This window comes from Moschus berezovskii, chromosome 3 (assembly GCF_049115385.1).
Source record: "Moschus berezovskii isolate FMDL1 chromosome 3, NW_MosBer_1.0, whole genome shotgun sequence".
Lineage (NCBI taxonomy): Eukaryota > Metazoa > Chordata > Mammalia > Artiodactyla > Moschidae > Moschus > Moschus berezovskii.
Window position 1 is genome coordinate 13,015,855 of NC_142462.1, and position 25,469 is coordinate 13,041,323.

The window sequence follows — 25,469 nt, forward strand, 5'->3', positions numbered from 1 at the left end:
CTGCAAGGAGATCCAACCAGTCCATTCTAGAGGAGATCAATCCTGGGTGTTCATTGGAAGGACTGACGCTAAGGCTGAAACTCCAGTACTTTGGCCACCTCATGCGACGAGCTGACTCACTGGAAAAGATTCTGATGCTGGGAGGGATTGGGGGTGGGAGGAGAAGGGGACGACAGAGATTGAGTTGGCTGGATGGCATCACCGACTCGATGGACATGAGTTTGAGTGAACTCCAGGAGTTGGTGATGGACAGGGAGGCCTGGCGTGCTGTGATTCATGGGGTCGCAAAGAGTCGGACACAACTGAGTGACTGAACTGAACTGAACTGAAATGGGAAGGAAATCCAAAACAGAGGGGATGTATGTATACGCAGAGCTGATTCACTTTGCTGTACAGAAGAAACTAACATAACATTGAAAAGCAGCTGTGTGCATGCATGCATGCTCTGCTGTGTCTGACTCTTTGTGACCCCATTGACTGTAGCCCACAAATCTCCTCTGTCCATGGGATTTCCAGGGTAAGAATACTGGAGTGGGTTGCCATGCCCTGCTCCAGGGAAGCTTCCCTACCCAGAGATGGAAGCCATGTCTCCTGCATTGGCAGGTAGATTCTCTACCACTGACCCACATGGGAAGCCCTTAAAAGCAACTATACTGCAATAAAAATTAACTTTAAAAAGAAGCCTGGTCATCAAAGAGAATGGCATTTTTGTGATTTTAATGTCTGTCCATCCTGGGTAATGTCAGCACAAGAAGGGAAGGGTCTTTAGGAAAAGTAGAAGTTTCTAGCAGTTGGATGGATGTCCTGTTACATCAGACTTTATAACAAGACAAATTCTGGAGATCTGCCTGCAGACATTCTCAGCTGCCAAGCTGTGCTCACATCAGGGTCCCCTGCAGAGGCAGATGGGACTAAGGTAATCATTCTCCTCCTGACTTTTCCCTCTGAGCCTCTCTACATAATTAAGCAAACGTCCCATGGAAAACGGCCAGGGCAATTTACTGCCTGACCTGATGAGTGCTGCCTGGAGAGATGGCCATAGAACTTGAGACCCCAGGGGGAAAACAGCATCATGAAAATGGGGACCCTCAGAACCTGCACCCCGCTCAGCCTCCCTCTGGACAAAGATCACAGCTTCATAAAGCCCTTCCTGGCAGCAGAAGTGCTCTGTTCTAGGCCCACAAGCAAATGCACCTGATGCTATTTGTCAGGAGTCTGAAACTCCTGGGGTGTAAGGGGGATAGGTCCTCTTAGAAGATGTGATTAAAGCTCTTCTGAATTTCATTTTAGAGAGTTCTCAAATAATCTCTGTGGATTCCAGTGAGATCCTATGTAATACAGCCTTTAAAACAATAAGGGAATAATGAGAAAAATGAATGGTTTTCTTAGCAGAGAGGAATTAAGAGGCAGACTCCCTCCCCTTGTTGAGAAAATGCTTCAAGAAGCCAGATTCAGGGCAAAAGACTCTGGGGCCTGAATGTGGCTGAAACATTCCTGCTGGACACCAGGGTGGACACATGCTGCCTGCCAGAGGAGTGTGGAGATGAGAGATAGAGGGTGCAGGGTGGGGCCAGGCAAACAGGAAGCTCTGTGCTGCCCGGTGCCCACCTTGCCCTCAGCTCCATGTTCAACATCAGGGAAGTGACTAAGTTCGCAGTACACTGGAGCCCGATGTGTTTGGGGGCGAATGATGAGAGTGCACACGGCTGAGCTGACCTGGTCCCAAGGGTGGCAGCAAGCGCTCAGGGGGCCCTGCAAATGCACAGACACAGCAGGACGTGTGACAATGTGATGACGCACCAACAACTCACAAGGCCCCAGGAAGAGGCACTCAGGACCCTCACTGTCATGAAAGCAGGCAGACAGACCCAGGGTTCTCACGGTTAGGGAAGGCTGTAGTGATGTATGGGCTGTGAAAATAAGTGATCAAGACTGTAAATATTTTCCAAGTACTATTCTGGATTCCTCCAAACATGAATTAAAGACTAGGTGATTTTGGAGACGTTCCTGGTGACACAGTGGATAAGAGTCTTCCTGCCAGTGCTAGGCACATGGGTTTGGTCCCTGATCTGGGAAAATTCCACATGCCTCAGATGAAATCAGCCTGTGCACCACGAGTCGTGAGCCTGCACTCCAGAGCCCACACACTGCAACTATTGAGCCCGTACACTGCAACTCCCACGTGCTGCAACTACGGAGCCCATGTGCTGCAACTACAGAGTCCACGTGCTGCAACTACTGAGCTCGCACGCTGCAACTGCTGAGCCTGCATACTGCAACTCCCACGCGCTGCAACTACGGAGCCCAGTGTGCTGCAACTACAGCGTCCACGTGCTGCAACTACTGAGCTCGCACGCTGCAACTGCTGAGCCTGCACCCTGCCACTCCCACGCGCTGCAACTACGGAGCCCATGTGCTGCAACTCAGGAGCCCGTGTGCCTAACACCCATGTTCTGCAATAAGAGAGGCCACCATAAGGAGAAGCCCATGTCTGCTACAAAGAGGAGCCCCCACTCACTGCAACTGGAGAAAGCCCACACAAAACAATGAAGACCCCATGCAGTCATAAATAAGTAAGTAAACAAACCCAGGTGATTTTTAACAAAGAAAATGCTAATTGGGACAGCAAATTCTTCTAAAAAATAGAAGAGGAAGAACAACTGATTTTATGAGGTCAATATTACCATGATACCAAACTAGATAAAAGCATCAGAAAAGAAAAATAAAAAGAAACTACAAATGAATATCTGTTACAAGCATGGGCACAAAAATGCTCAAAAAAAATACTCCCAAGTTGAATATGACAACATTCCACGACCAAGTGGGATCTACCCTAGGGATGTAAGGTTGGTTGAACATTGAAAATCAGCTAATACACTACACAATATGATCATCTCAGCAGATGCAGCAAAAACACCTGGCAAAATCCAGCACATTTTTATGATCAAAAGCATCAACAACATAGGAAAAAGGGGAAATGTCTACCTAGGGTAGAAATTTGTAAGAAAAAGAAAGGCATCCCTATTGAAAAGGAAAAAGTAAAATTATATTTATAAAAGGCATAAACGTGTACATAGAAATGCCTAAAGAATCCGTAAGTGAATTCTGCAAGGTTACAAGATACAAGATCAATGCCCAGAAATGAACTGTATTTCTACACACTTGCAATGAACAACCAGAAAATGAACATTTTTTAAAAAAATTCCACTTACAGTATCATCAAAATGAAACACTTAAGATCAAATTTAACAAAAGAAGTGCAAAATTCATATTTTATATTATAACTAGAAAATATTGTTAAAAGAAATTAAAGAACATTTAAATTAGCACAAAAGCACATCTCGTTCATGACTCAGAAGACCTAACATCGTTAAGATGGCAACACCCTTCAAATTGATCTAAAGAGTCAACACAATCTCTATCAGATTCCCTGTTCAATTCTCTCCAGAAATCAGAACGTCAGTCTAAAACTCATATTGAATTGCAGTGAACCTAGACTAGCTAAAACAATCTTAAAAAGAGGAAGGAAGCTGAAATACTAACACAAATTTCAAAACGTACTCAAAAGCAACAGTAATCAAGACAGTTTGGTATTAGTGTCAGGATAGATATATGGACCAATGAACAGTATTGGGTCCAGAAATAAGCCTGTGGGCCTACTGTCAACCGATTTATGACAAGGTGGTCATAACCATTCAGTAAGAAGAAAAATCTTTGCATCAGATTGGTCTGGATACACAGCAATACCAACAGTTAACACATACAGTTTATGCAAAATGGATCAAATATCTAAATGCAGGTGTGTAAAAATATAAAACTCTTAGAATCATACACAGTGATAAATCTCCACTCTCTCTGATGCCTCAATGGATTCTCAGGTATGACCAAAAAACATGAAAAACAAAAGAAAAAGCTGGTAAATCGGGCTTTATCAAAATTAAAGACATCTGAGCTTCTAAAGGTGTTATCAAGAAAACGAAAAAGCAGAGCAACAAGTTGAGAGAGTAGCACTGACATGTATGCACTGCTCTGTGGGAAACAGCCAGCTAGCAGAAAGCTGCTGCGCGGCACAGGAAGCTCAGTCAGTGCTGTGACGGCCAGAGCGCGGGAGGATGTGGACGGCAGCCCCGAGTGGGAGGGGACAGACACACCTAGAGCTGATTCACACTGCTGTACCACAGAAACTAATACAGCGTCGTAAAGCAATTATACGCCAATTAAAAAGTAAATTTTAAAATGAGACAACATTTGCAAATCACCCATCTGAAAAGGGACTTGTACCTAGAATACGCAACTCTTTCAATAAAAAAAGACAACCTAATACTGTTTAAATGGGCAAAAGATATGAATAGACATTTCTCCACAGCAGACAGGCAAGTGGGCAACAAGCACATGGACAAATCAAAACCACAAGATACTACTCTTCATTGGGATGGCTAGAATAAAAACTCAGATAATAAAAATGGCCAGGATGTAGAGCAATTAGAAACTTCATTCAGGGCTGAAAGGAATGTAAAATGGTACAGACAGTTTGGAAAACAAGCTGACAGCTCCTTTAATGTTTAAGCAGAGTTACGATATGACCTGCTTCCCTGGTGGCTCAGCTGGTAAAGAATCCTCCTGCAATGCAGGAGACCTGGGTTCAACCCCTGGGTTAGGAAGGTCCATCCCCTGGAGAAGGGAACAGAAACCCACTCTAGTATGCTGGCCTGGAGAAGTCCATGAACTGTATATAGTCCAAGGGGTCACAAAGAGTCACACAAGATTGAGTGACTTTCACTTTCACTTTACTATATGACCTAGCAGTTTTCCTCAAAGGTATATATTCAAAGAAATAAAAGATATGTCCCCATGAAAACTCCTAGCTGACTGTTTGTAGCAAGAGAATGTGTAACAGCCAAAAGGTGGACACAACCCAAATGCCCACTGACAATGAACAAACAGAAGTGTTTTATGTTATTTGGCCATAAAAAGAAATGACGTACTGATAACATGAATGAACCTTAAAATATTATGCTGTAATGAGTGAAAGCTGCTGGTCAGAGAAGACCATATATTATGTAATTCCATTTATAGGTCAATAAGAGACAACTTTATAGAGACAAAAACAGATCAGTGGAGGTTAGAACTAGAATGAAAAGAAAATTGATAGCTAAAGGGACAAGGTTTCTTTTTGAGATGATGAAAATGCTCTAAAATTGGCTGCAGAGAGGGTTGCACATAATTGTGAATATGCTAAAAAGCACTGAATTATACACTTTAAGTGAGAGAGTTGTATGACATGTAAAGTATATTTCAATTAATCTGTTAAAATACAAAGAAAGGATGGCCACTGTTTAAAAAAAAATCAATGACAAGTGGTTGGGACCGTAACAGATTGTAAAAGTGTTAGTCACTCGGTTGTGTCCAACTCTTTGTGACCCCATGGACTGTAGCCCACCAAGTTCCTCTGTCCATGCAATTCTCCAGGCAAGAACGCTGGAGCAGGCTGCCATTCCCTTCTCAAAGGGATCTTTCCAACTCAGGGATCAAATCCGGGCCTCCCGCATTGCAGGCAGTCTCTGAGCCACCGAGGAAACATGGTTCCAATACGACACCCTTTGCCGCACCCCCTGCTGTGTTCTTGCCTGAAGAGGTGAGACTGCTCTCCTACTCTTTTTCTTAACAGCCATGTGACATGGTTGGGCAGGAGTGATGTGGCCTCAGGCTTAAATCGCACTTGTGCTCTCTAGACACTTTCCTGTCTGGAAAATGCTCAGACACTGACTGATTCTGGAAGGAGGATGAGTTACAGATGAGACAGAGCCAGCCCCCTTGAACCATCCGGACCAGCCCATCTGCAGCTGCTGGAGGATGAATGAAAATCCTATCAGCCACTGCATCTCATAAACTTCACTTTGCGGCTGTTTATTAAAAAAGCTAACTCATGCGAAAGTTTAAAAGAGAGCCCAAAATCAAATTCGCAAAATGCTTCTCAACTATGAAAGCTTTGAAGCATTTCAATTTCATGCATTTTCGTTGAATGCACACACATACACTCACACACACACTTACATACACACATACAAACATACATACACGCACATACACAGACACACATGTACACTCACACACATAGAAACACGTACACACACATACACACACACCTAACTGAACCCAGAGTAAATAAACTTCCCAAATTTTAATCCTGAGTTATCTGAAACCTGAACTACAGTTCCGACCTAGTTTGCAGTTTACCGCACTGAGCTGACCTCCTCACTGTGCTGTGCTTCGTCGCTCAGTCGTGTCCGACTCTCTGTGACCCCATGGACTGTAGCCTGCCAGGCTCCTCTCTTCATGGGATTCTCCAGGCAAGAATACTGGAGTGGGTTACCATGCCCTCCTCCAAAGGATCTTCCAAACCCAGGGATCAAACCCAGGTCTCCCACATTGCAGGCAAATTCTTTTCCATCTGAGCCACCAGGGAAGCAAAGTCCTGGGCTCAGAGGAATCCACTTCTTTGGCTAGTCTGGGTTTTCCTCTGCTTATTCAGCTGCACTTACAATCAGAATTCACCATCCTGCCGTGCCCACTGAGCTTTGGAATGGCACATTTTTGCTGTCTATGTGCATGTTAGTTCTTGGCAAGTCAGGTTACGTCAGTACTGAGTCTGGCTACCCTGCAGGGAAGTGACAGGAAAACACTGCCAAGGCTGAGCAACAATTAGGCCTGAGTCACGCACCTGATGGTTCCTGTTAATGGAGACACTGAGTAAGACAGAGCGTGTTTCTAAAAGCAGCCACAAAGGAAGAACAATGCAGAAGGTTCTGGGAGAAAGCAGGCTTCATCCCATCCAGAGATCAGTGGGATCTGAATAGAAATCTTTATCAAAGGGGTTGATTATTGTTATTAGTCATTCTTCATTAAGCTAAGCAGAGCCTAAATTTTCCCACAGTCTCATCTGACTGCTCTTTTAAAGTCCAATCAAAGCAACCTGGAAGAAGATACCATTTAGCAAATGTCTCCCATGCACTACCAGAGAAGGCAATGGCACCCCACTCCAGTACTCTTGCCTGGAAAATCCCATGGATGGAGGAGCCTGGTGGGTTGCAGTCCATGGGGTCATGAAGAGTCGGACATGACTGAGCGACTTCACTTTCACTTTTCACTTTCATTCACTGGAGCAGGAAATGGCAACCCACTCCAGTGTTCTTTCCTGGAGAATCCCAGGGATGGCAGAGCCTGGTGGGCTTCCGTCTATGGGGTCGCACAGAGTCGGACACGACTGATGCGACTTAGCAGCAGCATCAGCAGCCCATGCACTACAGAGTTTGCCTTCATTCACTCATCTATTTATTTGTTCAACAAGTACCCTAAGCATATGTCATGTACTATCCCAAATGTCAGAGATACAGTAATAAGCAAAAACGAACGTCTACTGTCAAAGGATTTACATTCTATCGGGAAGAAGCTGAAAATAGTCAAAAACACTAACGTTGTGTTTTTATGTCAGAGAGTACTAGTCTGTTTAGATTCATAAATGAGTGGCAGAAACCCCAAAGAAGCAGGATATTAGCAAGTCTAAAATCTGAGGTCAGGCAACCACAAAAGGGTAAGGCCTTTCTTTGGCCCATTCTGTAGTATTGCTCTGCTCACAGGTCTCCATTGCCAAAGTTGCCTCATGGCCCAAGATGGCTGCTTCATTTCTAACCATCACATCTGCATTCACACCAGAAGGAAGGAAGGAAGAGGCAGAAAAAGTGCACACCCTTCCCTACAAATTCATATCCTTGAAGTTGCTAGTACCTCTTCTATCATCTCTTTGCCCACATGTACAGATAGTGAGAGCTGGAAAATACATTCTTATTTCCAAGTGGCTGGAAATAAGAACATCCATATGCTTCTATGAATAGGTGGACTAGATTCAGGAGATCCCACTGGAGAGTAAGTTTTGAGAAAAGAACTGAGGAAATAAACCACAATTACATCTCAGGGAAAGAGGATGTCTCATCCTAGCCCTCAGATAGAAATATGATCACTGTATCTAGCTACTTCTTTCCACAGTACCACAAAATATGTATGATTGTCCCTATTAATAGAAAAAAACAAGCTTTAAGAAAGGTTAAATAACTTTTTCAAAGCCCTAGAAGTGATGTTCCAACTCTGACTGTAATGTCTGCTGTCTCATCCAGCCATACTAGCTTTCAAAGAGGAGTCAGCCCATGTTTCAAAATGAGGGGAGTCTGTTCTCTCCGCAGAGGCAAGAGAAGAAAGTTCTACAGAGGAAGCTCACAGCTGTCATCACAGACAGACGCCCCCCAAGAGCTCCCAGCAACAGAGCTCTGCCATATCATCAGTTTGGGGTAAGATGAGTTGGGGAGACAGCCGTATTTGAGGATCTTAGGAGTTGAGAATTGAGTTCTAAAACAGTTCTTTCAGTTGTAACTCTGTTCTGAGCCAACTGCCGAACTTGTTTAGAACTGAGCTGCTTTATGGTGAAGAGGGTATAAATCACAGCTGTTTAGGCTATTAAATGAGATGATGCACAAAAAGCATTTGACAAATGGCCCAAGTTCAATAATGTTTCTGTAAAGGTAAGCACATGGATGACAGCCCGACCCATGATATCCAAACACAAAAGTGACACAAAGGTGGCATGAATCCAGCTACTCCCTGTCTGTCTCCCGAGAGAGTCGACGATCACCATCAGCTTTAGGCTTCTCTCCCTGTCTCCTGCCACAACTAAGGGCATCTGGGCAGAACACAGCATCCTTTCTTCCTTATGAACCCCTGGGCAGCCCCCAGTCTCACAGAGAACACGCTAGCTCCTCCCTCTCAGCCCATCCTGACTTCGTGTTTCTCCCCTGACATCGCCATCTTCCACCTCCCAGATCCCAAGGCTGGTGACATGACAGTTCCTTCTCTCCTACTGCCTCAGACCAGCTGGCTGTAAAGCTCTATTATTCTTCTGCCAAGCCTCCCCACCAATGCTTTCTTTCCCACCTGCCCTGTTCCCAACTGACTCCAGTTCATCTTAATTAACCTCCAGCCAAAGAACAAAAATCACCTTTTAACTGACCATTTCTGCTCCTGTTTCTTATTGCTTCCCTTTGTTCCCTAATTTTCCACCCCAGAATTTAACCCTGCCTTGGTTTAACCCCAAACACTGTCTCCAAGTGGATGCTCCCATTATTCACCCTGCATTATTCACAGTCCAGCTCTTCTCAAATGTGATTTGCGTTACTCATCTCCATGACTCTCCCACCACCAGAAGAGTTCACACAGTTGATTCACCTCCCATGAATACACCTGGTTTAAATGCCTCCTTCTCCAGGAAGCCACCCAGGCAATCCACCTAAAACAATCCACCTAAAACACTGGGCTGTCTCCTCCTAACCCTTACCATGAGTTGCACTTATGGTATCTTACGTAATTTTTTATTTGGGCTGCACCTTATTCATCTATCCAGCTAAAGACCCTGTGACTAAAGAGACACCCAGTAACAGTTGCATCACACAGCATTTTGTTCATCAAATTACCGCACTGTATTGCATTTACATTTCTTTGTATGTGTGTCCATCTGACACCAGACTTGCTGACATAAGGGACCAGGCTCAAGTTGGGGTCCTGACACAGGCCCTCAACAAATGTGCATAAATGAAAAGGAATCACAATGTGAGTCTGAATCCAGGAAAAAAATCTCCCATCACTTCCATTAAACATCTTCACTGTAGGCAAGAAGCAGTCCAACTACCACCCTGAATGCGCCCGATCTCGTCTGAATTCATTGTTTTTAGAAGTGGTGAAATGCTTCTAAACAAGCAAAATGCAGACCAATAGAATTTGGTCCCTTGTGACTCAAGAGCTCCGTGCCATGGCAGAAGTCATTCTATGTACCCATGTACAAAGTACCTTCTCATTTGTGAAGATGATATAAACACACAGATTTATCAGATATTTCATTTTTAAGTGAGCCAGTTTATTATCAAGTGATATAATCTTAGTCTAGGCTTTTATGTATACAGTAATGTTTTATAGAAGTAATAAATTGAAGTTGTCATGCTTAAGCATATGGTGTCACATAGGTGATATATTAATTTGCAGATGCCCAGAAAGTCACAGTTTGAGAACTGAGACATCGTTGTACCTCCTGTTGTCTCTGAGCGGAAAAATGATGGAGAAATCCTCCAGATTATTCTTTATATTTTGGGCTTCCCTTGGTGGCTCAGCTCGTAAAGAATCCGCCTGCAATGCAGGAGACCTGGATTTGATCCCTGGGTTGGGAAGAGCCCCTGGAGAAGGGAAAGGCTACCCACTCCAGTATTATGGCCTGGAGAACTCCACGGACTGTATAGTCCATGGGGTCACAAAGAGTCGGACACGACTGAGCGACTTTCACATTCTTCATATTTTAAGTAAAATAGCAATATAAATGACCGATGAGCACATTCTTTGAGGTTTGTTTCATTTTCTTTCCCGGTTCCTAAAATTCGCATGTCAGACAACTCAAGGAAATGAAAATTCTCATCATCTTAAGGAGTCTCTTTAAATCACGTAAAGTTTTATCTTGTGTACACATAAACAGCCCCATCTTCCCTCTCCACTTAAACTGGCCCAGCAGACTTCAAATCGTAAACTCTGTGCTTCAGAAATGTGACTTATTTTTCCTTCCTGGGAGGACTGCTTTTCACCTTCAGACTTAACTCTCCTGTTTAAGCCAGTCCCAAGGGAGGGAAAGCAAAGGGGTGCGATGCACAGCTGTTACAGGTCCCTCCCTGGTGGGTCATGAATGTGCCCACAGCCTGCAGGTGGTAAGGCAGCTGCCCAGACTCTCAGGATGTGCTCCATTACGACCTGCATCCCTCACTACCTGGGACGAGGCACCGGTGCCCACAGAGATCGGTGTTAGTCATCCCTGGTTACCAGGCAGCCACCACTGCCTTCTGCTTTCCTTCATACAGACACACACATGCGCACACAATGCATGGACGCATGTTCTATATCACACATCAGTCTTGAAACAGAAGCCACAGATCACAGCCCATTGAAACTGACAACCACTATCAACTGAGGAAACAATCCTGTCAGAACGTGAAGCTGCAGAGAATCACCCAGCATCTACCTCCCTTGTCTTCCTCATAACAGAAATCAACTTTATTTCACTGGGGAAGCCCCTAGCTCAGCTCTATATTTCTTAGCCTTTCTAGTAGCCAGGGTGACCAATAACACATAAGTGCAAGTCGCTGGGTGGGACTTTGAAAAGCCTGCTTGAAGAGGGGACAGTGGCATGTGCCCCTTTTGCCTTTCCCTCCTTCTTCTTGATTCTTGTCTAGAACATGGATGTGATGGGTGGCTGGAGCCACAGCAGCTATTCTGGGGACCAAGCAAATTGTGAAGACTCAAGACAAGTGAACAAGTGCCAATAACCAGTTGCTTCTGGGTTTTTACTACATAGAAAATGAATATGCGTAGTAAATATTCTTCAATCAATGTGTCTGATGTTCTGTTACTAATAGAGAAAGGTATCTCACAGCTGATACAAAAGAGAACGTGAAAGATCCAGAAGAGGAAGGAGAAAACCACTAGAGGAAGGTCTCAAGGGGAGGAGACCATGTGTATCAAATGGATGAAAGAAATACACTTGATAAAGAAGCAATTTTCTTCCTCAAAAATAGGAACATAGGAAAAGAAGAAAGTTGAATAAATATTTAGTGAGACCCCACTGAAGCATCTTTCAAACCTGGAAATCAGAAGCTAAACGTTAAGTGGGGGGTCAGATTCTCGGTGACAATTAGAACATGAAGAAACATACCAAGAGGAAGGTTGGTGTGGCTGAAGACCCGGCAAGAGTCTGCATCCACTCTCATCTAGGTTGCAGCCAGCGGGAAGCCAGCTTGGTGCAAGCTGACCATCCAGGGGCTCAGCAGTCAGACGGACCACAGGTGAGCCACGACCTCACCCTGGCTCACTCCCTGTACTTAGATGGGGACAGTCCTGAGAACACGCGCCACAGGACAAGGCACAGCCCCAGTGCCTGGGCTCAAATCTAGCTCTTCCATCCACTAACCAGTGACCTAGAGAGACTCCCAAACTTTCCAGTCTTACTTTCTGTGCCTGCAAAAGCAGAGAGGCCATATTGTCAGCTCCTGGGTTGGTCATCATGGTCATGAGGAATAAGTTACCTGATACACATAAAATCCCTGAAGAAAGGAACGGCAACCCACTGCAGTATTCTTGCCTGGAGAATTCCACCGACAGAGGAGCCTGGTGAGATACAGTTCATGGGATTGCAGAGTTGAACATGACTGACTCACACACACACACATGCGCGTGCACTTAGAATCAGCGTCTGGAATGCATTTTGCAGGTGTTATCTCTCGGTATAACTACCTAGCAAGCTAGATGATCTACACACAGTACTTAGTCCAGCAGGGATGAAAACAGGTGATCAATGGCCACCAGGGAACAAAGGCAATTTGGGACTTAGAAGGGCTGACCCAGAGGCTGGGGAAGCGAGAAAGGGCAATGGGCGTGACTCCCTGGAAAGGCCCGGTCACCGAGGAGCGGTGGTCTGGGACTGCGGGCTATCGTCATGCTCTATACATTTCAGAGAAGGCAACTTCTTTAGCCACGGGCTTCCCATGTAGTTCAGCTGGTAAGGAATCCTCCTGCAATGATGCAGGAGACCCTAGTTCGATTCCTGGGTTGGGAAGATCCCCTGGAGAAGGGAACGGCTACCCACTCCAGTATTCTGGCCTGGAGAATTCCATGGACTGTATAGTCCATGGGGTTGCAAAAGCCAGACATGACTGAACAACTTTCACTTTCAAAAGGAAAAGGCCAAAGGATGTGGGACATGTTCCCAAGTTTCTTGAGTCTGAAGGGGTCTTCCAGGGGCACCAGGAACTTCCCTGCTCTGATTGGAAACAGGGGACAAAGGAAAGTGGTGTCCAAGCCCCACGGCCACTGAGCACAGGCAGGACCACCCCGCAGGCTGGGGGAGGCGGGATGATGTCTGGGAGGGGTCTGGCTGAGCGCAGAGAGGAAGGGAGTGTGGACGAGGCTGAGGAGGGATCTGAGAGGAGCTCAGAGGCCTGTGGCTGGAAGCGGGCAGGGACACACATCTCCAGTCTGAAGCAGAGGCTGGAGGGCGCGGGGTATGGGGAGGCACAGGGGTGGGGTAGAGATGGGGGTGGGGCCAGTGCACCACCCTCCTTGAGAGACCACGCCTCAGACAGTCAATTCACAGACCCTGCCGGTCCTCCCGGCCCGCCAGTCCCACTTTTAGCCAAATCCTCCTGTCTCCACAACGGGCAGGTTAAGGGTGCAATGCTGGCTGAAGCTGGGACCCACAGAGCCAGAGCCTGGGGAAGTCCCAGGAAGAGAAACCTAGCGATGATCAGACTTGAACTTGGTTCGTTTTTGGTTTGCAAACACAAAGAACATTTAAAAACAAATTAGAACGTGAGCTCTAAGGTTAAACACAATGTTTAGTTGTTCAGAAATATGACTTAAGATAACCTTCAGTTCAGTTCAAGTTATAAAAAGAAGGCCTGGAACCTGAGACAACATAGGATGTCCAATTATTAACAAAGGAGTGAGTTTAGAGTCTGGCAACAAGAGGGCTCCTGGGAATCAAAGCCTGAGCGTTTCAGGACCACGTGTGCATCTCTGAGGTGGTTCTGTTGGGTTCCCTGGGCCGAGGCATCCAGGACTGGCTCTCACTGCCCCCAGGTTCCATCCCTGAGACGGCGCGGATGCCGAGCCCAGGGCGATGCTGGCAGACGAAGGACCCAGGTGGTGTTCTCCAGGAGCGCCAGCTCTCACTGGAACAGGTGGGTCTGGCACAGACAGACCTCCTGGCAAGGAGGAGGCACCTCCTGCCAGAGAAGAGACAGGCAGTAGCTGCGAAGACACAAGGCAGGGAAGTGCTGAGCCTCGGGAAGGCCCAAGCCCCGCGCCCCGGCCAGCAAGGAGGGCGGTGCGGGCAGCTTGGCGGGGTGCAGTCATGGCGGCAAGGTGTCCAAACAAGTGGGAGGCAACGAGGCAGGGAGAGGAGGGGTGTTCAGAGTGCATCATCACAGTGCACTCCAGGCCCGCGGGCACCCGGGTGGGCCAGACTGAGGCTGCAAGGGGAGGAAGATGCTCTTCTCACTCAGATCCTGGAGCTTCTGCAACATGAGCTCTCCCAGGGCCCAGAGGTCAGCCTAGGGGAAGAACCACCCCCAGTGTGTGCAGAGCTGGCCCTCACCAGGCCTGTTCCCAGCCCATCCCACTCACAGCCTCTCCTCTAGCTGACGCAGAGCCACACCGGGGAGGTCAGGGAAAGGGCAGGGCGATGGCCAGACCTGCCTTGGGGACTCTGAGTTCCAACCTCGGTTCCACCCGCGTGTCTAGCCATCTCTGACTGCCTGAAGACACGGGGGAAAGTGTGGGTGAGATGGTGCTTCGGGACCAGGGCCATGTCTGGGGACATGATGTGCTGTCATCCCCAGGCAGGGGGTGCTGCCAAACAAGACACAGGACAGGCTCTGCTGAAAGAGTGACCCACCCCAAAATGAAAAGAATGCATGCTTGTGAAACCCAAGGTAAGGCCAGAAAACCCACGGTTGTTCAGCCATTGTTCAGTTGCTCAGCTGTATTTGACTCTTTGCAACCCAATGGACTGCAGGACACCAGGCTTCCCTGTCCTTCACCATCTCCCTGAGCTTGCTCAAACTCATGTCCATTGAGTCAGTGATTCCATCCAGCTATCTCATCTTCTGTCGTCCCCTTCTCCTCCTGCCCTCAATCTTTCCCAGCATCGGGGTCTTTCCCCAGCAGCATTTAAAAATCAGCTATTCGCAGGGCTGAATTCACTCAGCCCAATGATTCCCTTTAATTTCAACATTAAATCCAAGCATTCTTTGGCGGACGTACATTCATCCCTCTTAAGTGTTCTCATGTCCAGAGTTTGTAGAGATGTGTTTATTATGTAATCAAGAATCCAGTGCCCTTTAAACAGTCTCCCCTGGTGCTTTTACCTGTGCTCAGAGGTTTCTCTCTGACCTCCAACCAGAGCAGGCCCCTCTCCTGGGCCCATGGTTGCTACCTCTCCTGAGATGCCCACCTACCAGCCTACGGATGCCACAGGCGCCATGAGCTCCACTCCCCAGACTGATGGGCACCCAATGGGAGAGACTCCATCAGGCCAACCTGGTACCTCCCACTGAGTTCAAGCCACACACCTCCGCCCAGGAGATGTGACAAAGCCCTCGGTCCAATCATCTCCTAGTCTGTGGGTCTCATATTTTGACGAATGCATTTAAAACAGGAGGGATGGAGGAGATGGCAGGGTGGGCGTGCAGCAGGATGCTGGGCTGTGAAGCTCACAAAGGACTTGGGGAAGGGTTTGTCCTTTGGAGGAATGTTCTCTGACTGGGGGGCTCTTGGGCTCTGCCCCTTTGGGGCCAGGAAAGAAATTCAAACGAGCAAAGGTGGAGAAACCAACACAATATTGTAAAGGAATTATCCTCCGATTAAAAGTAAATAAATTCTTTTAAAAAGAAAGGAATCAGACCTAACACCACACACAAAGATAAACTCAAAATGGATTAAAGACCTAAATGTAAGACCAGAAACTATAAAACTCTTAGAGGAAAACATAGGCAGAATACTTGACGACATAAGTCAAAGCAAGATCCTCTATGACCCACCTCCTAGAGTAATGGAAATAAAAACTAAAGTAAACAAGTGGGACCTGATTAAACTTAAAAGCTTTTGCACAGCAAAGGAAACTATAAGCAAGGTGAAAAGACAACCCTCAGAATGGGAGAAAATAATAGCAAATGAAGCAACTGACAAAGCATTAACTTCCAAAATATACACGTAGCTCATACAACTCAATACCAAGAAAACAACCCAATCAAAAAGTGAGAAAAAGACCTAAATAGACATTTCTCTAAAGAAGACATACAGATGACTAACAAACACATGAAAAGATGCTCAACTTCGTTCATTATTAGAGAAATGCAAATCAAAACTACAATGAGATATCCCCTCACACCAGTCAGAATGCCCATCATCAAAAAGACTATAAACAATAAATGCTGGAAAGGGTGTGGAGGAAAAAGAACACTCTTGAACCATTGGTGGGAATGTAAATTGATCCAGCCTCTATGGAAGACGGTATGGAGAGTCCTTAAAAACTAGGAATAAAACCACCATATGACCCAGCAATCCCACTTCTAGGCATATACCCTGAGGAAACCAAAATTGAAAGAGACACACGTATCCCATTGTTCACTGCAGCATTATTTACAACAGCTAGAACATGGAAGCAACCTAGATGTCCATCAACAGATGAATGGATAAAGAAGTTGTGATACATATACACAGTGGAATATTTCTCAGTCATAAAAAAGAAAGCATTTGAGTCAGTTATAACGAGGAGGATTAACTCAGAGCCTATTATACAGAGTGAAGTAAGTCAGAAAAGAAAGATAAATATCGTATACTAATGCATATATACAGAATCTAGAAAGATGGTACCAAAGAAATTATTTGCAGGGCAGCACTGGAGAAACAGATTAGAGAACAGACTTACGGACATGTGGAGAGGGGAGGAGAGGGTGCGAGGTATGGCGAGAGTACCATGGACGCTCACATCACCACATGTAAACTAGACAGCCATCGGGAATGTGCTGTGTGGCTCAGCAAACTCAACAGGGACTCTGTATCAGCCTAGAGGGGTGGGATGGGGAGGCAGATGGGAGGGAGGTTCAAAAGGGAGGGGATATATGTGTACCTGTGGCTGATTCATGTTGAGGTTTGACAGAAAACAGCAAAATTCTGTAAAGCAATTATCTTTCAATTAAAAAAAAAAAAAGAATCAGCGCAGCAAGAATGGTGTGTCCATGGAAACCACCCAAGAAGAGGCAGTGTCACCCAGGGAGGGAGGCAGAAGGAAGACCTGGGCCCTGTCTCGCCCCCAGACTCAGACATGACGTGATGGCTCTGAGGCCCGGGGGGCACCGTCTTCCCGAGCTGTCTCCTGAAGCCCCCCAACACCCGGAGGGGAGAAGCAGGCACCACATGGATGGCCCCCAGGTTTAGACGCCCAGCATTCCATTTTATGATGAACCCTGCATTCTTTATCTCAATATTATGGAAACACATGTACTCACTTTGTCACAAGAAAATACCAAGTTTACAAATCAGTTTTGAACGTATTAAGTTCAAGGTTCCAGTCAATCACCCACCAACTCTCTCTCTTAACAAAACTGCTATTCACGCTCCCTGACGACCTGTTCTCAATCCTGTGACACACTGAGAGTGAGAGTGCTAGTGGCTCACTCGTGTCTCACTCTCTGTGGCCCCGTGGACTGCAGCCCGCCAGGCTCCTCTGTGCAGGGCACTCTCCAGGCAAGGACACTGCAGTGGGTGCCGTTTCCTTCTCCAGGGGATCGTCCCGACCCAGGGACTGAACCCAGGTCTCCTGCATTGCAGACAGATTCTTTACCATCTGAGCGACATATTACATGTTATCAGACCTAAAACTCAGTGGCAGGTGAGAGCACACAGACCGAAGTGGGAAGAGGATGCTCTTCCCAGGGACCTTGCTCACTGCCACTTCCAGCGACGTCAGGAAACCTCTTCAAAGGCAAGTAGCCAAACTCAGACATACATCACCCAGCAGTCGGGCAAGGGCTGTAAAACTTTATGTGGGCATTCATAAAGGTGAGGGAGCGTGAAATATTATTTTTCTTTTGATGAGCCTTATTAAAGGTGAGCAGAGCACATTCTGAGAGCAGCTTCCAGCAGGTTGTCTGATGAAGGATTGAACTGAAGTAAGAGTGAGCACGGCAGACAAGCAGTGCCCCAACTCTGAGCCACTGGAAAATAGCGATCAACTTCCCAACTCAGGGTCTCGATCCAAGCATTCATTGTTATTTTCCCCATAGAATAAAAATATTTTGACCTAATATATTACAAATTTAACAAATCACTGCTTGGGAATTCCAACTTTAAAAATGCTGAATAAATAAAAGAGATTTATCAACATACATGGATAAATTACTCTAGGTCAAAAGGGACAGATTAAACAACACATCTAAAAGAAATGACATGCAGACCTTGGAGACACTGCAGGTTTGGTTTAGGCCACCACAATCCAGTAAATACCACAGTTACGGGGGTTACATGATTTGGGGGATTTCTCAGTGCATGTAAAATTAGGCTATACTGTAGTCTATTAAGTGTACAACAGCAATATGTCTAAAACTATACGTGTGATGTGAAGTCGTTCAGTCGTGTTCGACTCTGAGACCCCATGGACTGTAGCCTGCTAGGCTCCTCCATTCATGGGATTCTCCAGGCAAGAATACTGGAGTGGGTTTGCCATTTCCTTCTCCAGGGGATCTTCCCGACACAGGGGTCGAACCTGCGTCTTCCGCACTGCAGGCAGACTCTTTACTGTCTGAGCCACCAGGGAAGCCCAAAAATGTACATACCTTAATTTTAAAAATACTGTTGCTAAATAAATGCTATCATCTGAGCCTTCAGTGACTCATAATCTTTTTGCTAGTGGAGGGACTGAAATACTGCAAGAATTACACAAAGACAGAAAGTGAGCAAATGGTGTTGGGAAAATGGTACCAACTGACTTAATCAGTGCAGGGTGGACACAAACCTTCAACCTGAAAAAAAACACAGTATCTGTGAAGCGCAGTCAAGTAAAACACAATAAAATGTGGCATGCCTTATAAACTTTGAAAACAGCTTAGGCAACACTGAATTTTTTTAAGTTATATGAATACCTAAAAACACTCATACAACTTGATTATAGAATCGTTAATTTTCCAAAGAATAAATGGAAAAAAGACAATTAAGCAAGGAAGAAATCTAAGGTATTAAAGCACAAAGTCTCTAGCTTATTAGCTGAACTAGGAAGCAACCACAAGGACCATCTTTCACCACCCTGAATCCAGGGGGTCTTTCTCCACGTGCAGCATAGGTTGCTGGCCCGCTCTGGGAGAGGGATATGTCAGTATATGTGGTTCTGTGTATCAGTGAGGATATCTTTGGTCCCTTTTCATCTTGACTCTGCAGTGGTATTTTGAACCCTCCCAGTATCACCACAATGAGAGTGGGTGTCCTTGGGGGCAGAAGACCTTGTGGGGAAATGCCAGGCTCTGTGGGGCTGAGAGTGGCCATCCCTGGCGACAGTGTTTCACACACAGCCTCCCCATCTCAGCCTCCATCTCCCTTCCCAGGCCGTGAGGGGCCTGGACCATGCCAACCTTAATGCCCCTCTGGTTATAAGTGATCTGACTATAAATTCACAGCAGACATCGAAATGAAAAGACGGCACGCACCTGTTTTTGATGTGCTGTGGGGAACCCAGGCATCGGAAGCTGCCGTGGACCATGATGGCAAGCCTTGTGCACACAGCCTCGCACTCCTCCATGCTGTGGGAGACAGGACCAGGGGTGAGCCACAGCCCCAGACACAGGGCTTGAATCAGCAGTGGGATGGGTGAGGAGAGACACGCCATCATTGAAAGTCAGCTGAATTTCCATACAGGAACCTCACAGAACTCAAAACAGCAAGTTGGAAATGGTTAAGGCTTCATTTACACGACCAACTACACAATTAACCAAAATATTAGCAGTCCTTCCATAAACTAGGAAAACAGTTACTGAATATATGGAAGAAAATCTTTCAGCAATAGCACAAAAATGCCAAATAGATCAGAAAGACCCTCATAAAATGTGGAGATCTTATGAAAAGAAAGAAGATCTACTGATGGAAAATGAAATTTTGAATCAGTGGGAAGATGTATCAGAAAGAAGGAAAAGAACAAATACAGTTTAAATGAGAAATTATTTAAAAAATCATTATAATATAAATAATATAATGTAAGTATAAAATATAACAAGTATAAAATAAATTTTGTATAAACTATAAACAAAAGTCATACTTAGTACAGTATAGTGTATATAACAAATAACACTGTAATTGTTAACTATAACTTAGCTTGCAATATAATTTAATATTCTGTTGATATGAAGTATGTTACCAAGATTTAAAACTTACAATTATATCATTCTAAATATATAAAAGTATAATATAAATTTTAAGAAGAATTTAGTATAATACTGATCAAAAGTTTATCACTCCCCACAAGAAAAATTGAAAACAATTTTTAAAATATACTTTAACATTATTTAGAGAGAAGTAGAAAAAGAGAAGCAAAATAAGACTCATTCCAGAAAATATTAACATTTTCTTAAATAATTACAAAGAGACAATATACTAAGGAATTACAAGGAAGCTCTTTGGAATAAAATATGACAGTGGACATGAGACATTAGTATTTTAAACATAGACCAGAGAATGGAACGTGATTCCAAGCATAAGCGCAACAGAATAAACAGTGAAGGCAAAGGTTTATGTACTTGACAATGAAAAGCTGCTGCTGCTGCTGCTAAGTCACTTCAGTCGTGTCCGACTCTGTGTGACCCCATAGACGGAAGCCCACCAGGCTCCGCCATCCCAGGGATTCTCCAGGCAAGAGCACTGGAGTGGGTTGCCATTTCCTTCTCCAATGTGTGAAAGTGAAAAGTGAAAGTGAAGTCGCTCAGTCGTGTCCGACCCTTAGCGACCCCATGGACTGCAGCCTACCAGGCTCCTCCAGCCATGGGATTTTCTAGGCAAGAGTACTGGAGTGGCTTGCATTGCCTTCTCCGCAATGAAAAGCTACAGACTTCTAATAAGTATGTCAAAACACAGCAAACTAACATCTAAAAACCTGCAAAAAACACAAAGGGTGATATCTGATGTACTTATTATAAAGAACTCATGTGTGTGTGTGCTAAGTTGCTTTCGTCGTGTCTGGCTGTTTGTGACCCCATGGACTGTAGCCCGTGAGGCTCCTCTGTCCATGGGATTCTCCAGGCAAGAATAGTGGAGTGGAATGCCAGGCTGTCCTCCAGGGTATCTTTCTGGTGGCAAGAAAGGAGTCACAGGGATCGAACCTGCAACTCATGTCTCCTGCATTTGCAGGCAGGTTCTTTACCATTAGTGCCACCTCAGAAACCCAAAGAACTCATACATACTACTGTAAAAATAAACAAAAACTCGAGAGGAGAAAGGGTGACTAATATATAGACTTTTCAAATAAAATCATTCATGGGTAATAAACATACCAATAAATTACAAACTAAACCATCAGATAAGTGATCTTAAAACTATTTTCTTGCCTGACAGGCATTTGTCACATATACCTCTGTGTGTTACAGACAAAAATTCTTTTTCCCTCCATCTCATGTATGAATAAAAACAATAAATTCTCAGATCCAAAAAAATACCCCCAAAGTTAAACACTCTCTCAATAATTTTAAACAGGTCAGTGTATATATGACTGTTGGAAATAAAACATTGGCATACCTTGATGAAAAAAAATTTGCCAAAAATTCCTTTCCTAGGGACTCACCTTAGGAAATACAGAAAACATGAATGCATATAACAAATTATCTATAACTGTAAAAAATCTAGAAACAGGTTCCATAATAGAATAATACCGAAACATAAATGAGGGTACATCCATATGTGTGTTAGCCATTGAAATGAGGGTTTCCAAAGCCAATTAATTGGATATGGAAAAGGTAATGATTTAGTAATGGTAAAATGACAATGCACGTTAGGAACACTGCACATATATGTTAAAAGAAATAGTAAGGAAAAGCACAAAAAATGTATGACTATCAAATACCTGAAAAGTGAAGTTAATGGTGGAATTTCTTTCCTTCTTTTACCATGTTGTATTACAAAAATGCTAAATAAAGTATGGTCGTTTTCCTGCTGGGGAATGGACACAAAACAGTGTGCTCATTGGGTCAGTGTATGTTCTTATCAAGATTATACTGGTCAGCCTTCAACACAGCCAGAGATGGACACGCGACCAAACAGGTCAGTGTGAAGGACAATTTCTGAGTCACACTGAAGCAGGCAAGCCACTTGCCCTGGGTTTTGGATCCTTCCACTTCCCATAAGCTGGGATGCGGACACAGCTACTGAGTCAACTCAACGCTGAAGATGGGTAAGTGACTTGGTGGAAAGAATCTGAGTCCTTGGATGACCCTTGGCTCTGACACAACCCCCCAGTGTGAACTGTGAATGCAGGAGAGAAATGTTTGTCTGGGCTGGATCACTGTCATTTGGGGTCTCTGTTACAGTAGCTTAACATGAAGTCTCAGGGCTATTCAAATCTCAAGTGTGCTTTATATATTTTTCTGTGCAGATGTTATTTTTCTCTCTGTTTCCTAATTAATTTCAGTTTAAAATAACCATATCATTTTTTATTATGAGTGCATAGTAGGTCTCTAATTAAAGTGATAGAATATCTAGTCACTTCTATATGACCTTCCTAAACACAAGACCCCAACAACTGATATTAATTCAGGCCACAGAACAACAACTCTCAATTTCCAATTGCCTGAGTATCTGCTATCAAATAATTATGCTCCAGAAACTTGGTATTCTATAGAGTCCTGACCCAGATTTGAGATGCTGATTGTCTTCAGCATCAGGAGGGATACACAGAGCCAAGGTTCTACCCAATGAAAGGAATCTCTGACCATTTATTCAAAAATAAACACTATGCTGTTTATTTTTGGTGATGAAGCGGATGTGGACAGAACTGGGTCAGGTGACTCAGAGCTTTAAGTGTTTATACAGTAAATCCCCTACAGACAAACCTTCAAGTCAAACCTTTCAAAGACTCGAACATGTGTTCACATGTCCAATCATGTAAGTCAGCTCATGTGTCTGGCATATGTTGTGGCGTGCATGCATCCTCTCCACACGATTGTGCTTTTGTGTGCCACATGGTACTGGATACAGTACGGCAGTACAGTGTGTTTATTTCAAGCCCTGGATATGCAGGAGCAAGTGTAAATGCAGTGGCAATGTAGCTGCCATCACTATACTTTTCAAGGTACTGTACTGTAAGATTAAAAATGTTTTATTTTTGTGATTTTTATTTATTATTCGTGTGAAAAGTTATATAAACTTATATAGTATAGTACTACAGACCTGACTGTGTTAGTTGGGTACCCAGGCTACCTTTTTGGACTTATAAACAAACTGAATTTACAAACGTGTTCTTAGAATGGAACTCATTTGTATACAGGGGACGTCCTATGGTGAACTTCTCAGATCAGTGTCTGACGAGTGAGCAGGAAGCAGTCCTGGCCCTCTTGGTCGGGCTGATTTTAATTCCTCATAAACAGTAAATCAGGACCCAGCACTCCTACTTTTGTGCCCTACCCCTGCTCTCTACCACAGTCCCGTAGGATAAGTACTTGGAGAGGGGGGAGATGGACTCCTAATTAAAAGGACACTCTAGTTCAGAGACTTCCTAGAATCAGGGAATCAATCCAAGGCTGCCTTGCTCTTCATTGTCAGTCATTTAGACCTTCGTGTTGTATGACTACAGACAGATTTTTGGAAATAAAGATACATCATTAATGTGAGACCAAATGAACAGGAGGATATAAAAAAGAAATTACAATGATATGTGGTCTTTCTGAGAGCTGTCTGCAATAATTACATGTTACATGAGAAATTATAAAGACCTTTTAACATGACACCTGAGTTCCCAATCTTAGAGCTTACGGGCCCTAAGTATGGCAGAATGACAACAGAAATCAGAGCTCCCAGGACTGGCACAGAAAGATGGTCACTGCAAGCAGGAACGTACTATGATAAAGTAAGGGATTTGCCAAATTTAACTGACTTCAATGTTACATTTTATTTTCTAAATAGAAACAGAAAAAAGACAAAAAAAAATAGCATAGTGAGGACTTTCAGCTACTGGCCATACTGCCAAGGGCAATCATGTTCAAAAGACAATTAAGAAACCAGAGAAAGTGAACAAAAATTATATGTTTCAGAATTCTGGAAATTGACCAAAAGCATAGGACAATAAGGGAAACAGGCACAGTTGAGAGACTGCTGAACCAGGGTAAGAAGGGAGATGCACTGTGGCACCCTGGCTTACAACAGGCCCTCCTAGCAGGGGGCCGGGCCTCGAGCATCGGCGGCTTCTCTGCCCTGTGGGAGGATGCACCCCTGTGCAGGCGGGGCAGAGCCCACACTGACAGCACTGTCCGCACTGTAGACTCCACAAGCAGGAGGGGCCAGCAGCCCAGCATCTGGCCTGCGGCTGTGTCACGCACAGAGCCCGTGAGGCTCCGTGTACTGCACTAGGGGTTGGAGAAGCCCAGGCCAGCCACACACGCCACATGAGCCCAGAGGCCCTCCGCCCACCAACCACATGCACCCTACACAGACTAGAGGGACCAGGAAAGACAAAACCAGGCCGACTAGAAAATGCCCTGAGCTGGGAGAGTCCCGCCTTGGCCACACTCAGATGACAGCAGAGACTGAATCCTTGTAGACGTGCTGCTGCTGCTGCTGAATCACTTCAGTCATGTCCGACTTGTGCGACCCCATGGACGGCAGCCCACCAGGCTTCTCTGTCCACGGGATTCCCCAGGCAAGAACACTGGAGTGGGTTGCCATTTCCTTCTCCAATGCATGCATGCTAAGTCACTTCAGTCGTGTCTGACTCTGTGCAACCCCATGGATGGCAGCCCACCAGCCTCCTCTGTCCACGGGATTCTCCAGGCAAGAATACTGGAGTGGGTTGCCGTTTCCTTCTCCAATGCATGCATGCTAAGTTGCTTCAGTCATGTATGACTCTCTGCGACCCCATGGATGGCAGCCCACTAGGCTCCTCTGTCCCTGGGATTCTCCAGGCAAGAACACTGGAGTGGGTTGCCATTTCCCTCTCCAAAGTCCAGCAAAGGCTCTAACTGGCAACTCATCTGGACAAAAACAGCGTGGCTCCAAAAACACCCGGGCTTCAAAAAACGAAAACAAAGTTGAAAAAAACAACTAGACAGAACCATCAGGAGCTACTCACTGCAGGAGAAAGAGTTTTCATAGATTCATACCCAAGACACATGAACAAAACCCAGGTAGAACACAGAGATCTACATCCAAACACATCAAAGTCAAGGTGTTGAAAGGCACTGAGAAATCTTGAGAGAGTCAGACAAAGTGACTCAGAACATCCAAGGAGCATCGGATCTGTCAGCAGCTGGCTCCTTATAAGAAGCAATGCAGGTGAACAGACAGCAAGGAGAGATGTTCATCACAAAAATGTGAGTTAAAACCACACATCACCAGGACGGTTACAGACAGGAAGGCCAGCAGTGCTGAGGGCAGCATGGAGATCCTGGAAACGTCCATCATTGTTCTTGGGGTTAAAAAAAGATTGACACTTCGGAGAACAGCTCCGCAGCTTTCTAAAGTGCTGAACACAAGTTACCGTACAACCCAGAAAAAGACGGCTAAGAGAACTAGAAACGTGTGTCTAGACAAAGACGTGTGTGTGGCTGTTGACAGCACTCTGCACTGAACAGCTGAGTGCGGGAACCATC

General features: G+C 45.1%; 1 protein-coding gene across 1 annotated transcript in view; it reads right to left on the bottom strand.

Annotated features, from left to right (window-relative positions):
• The window catches only part of ABCA13 (ATP binding cassette subfamily A member 13), a 338,145-nt gene that overhangs the window by 8,495 nt on the left and 304,181 nt on the right, over positions 1–25,469 (bottom strand). The window contains exon 45 of the mRNA XM_088834807.1: positions 19,335–19,427. Within this exon, the coding sequence (XP_088690933.1) occupies positions 19,335–19,427 (93 nt within the window). The remainder of the gene's footprint in view (positions 1–19,334; positions 19,428–25,469) is intronic.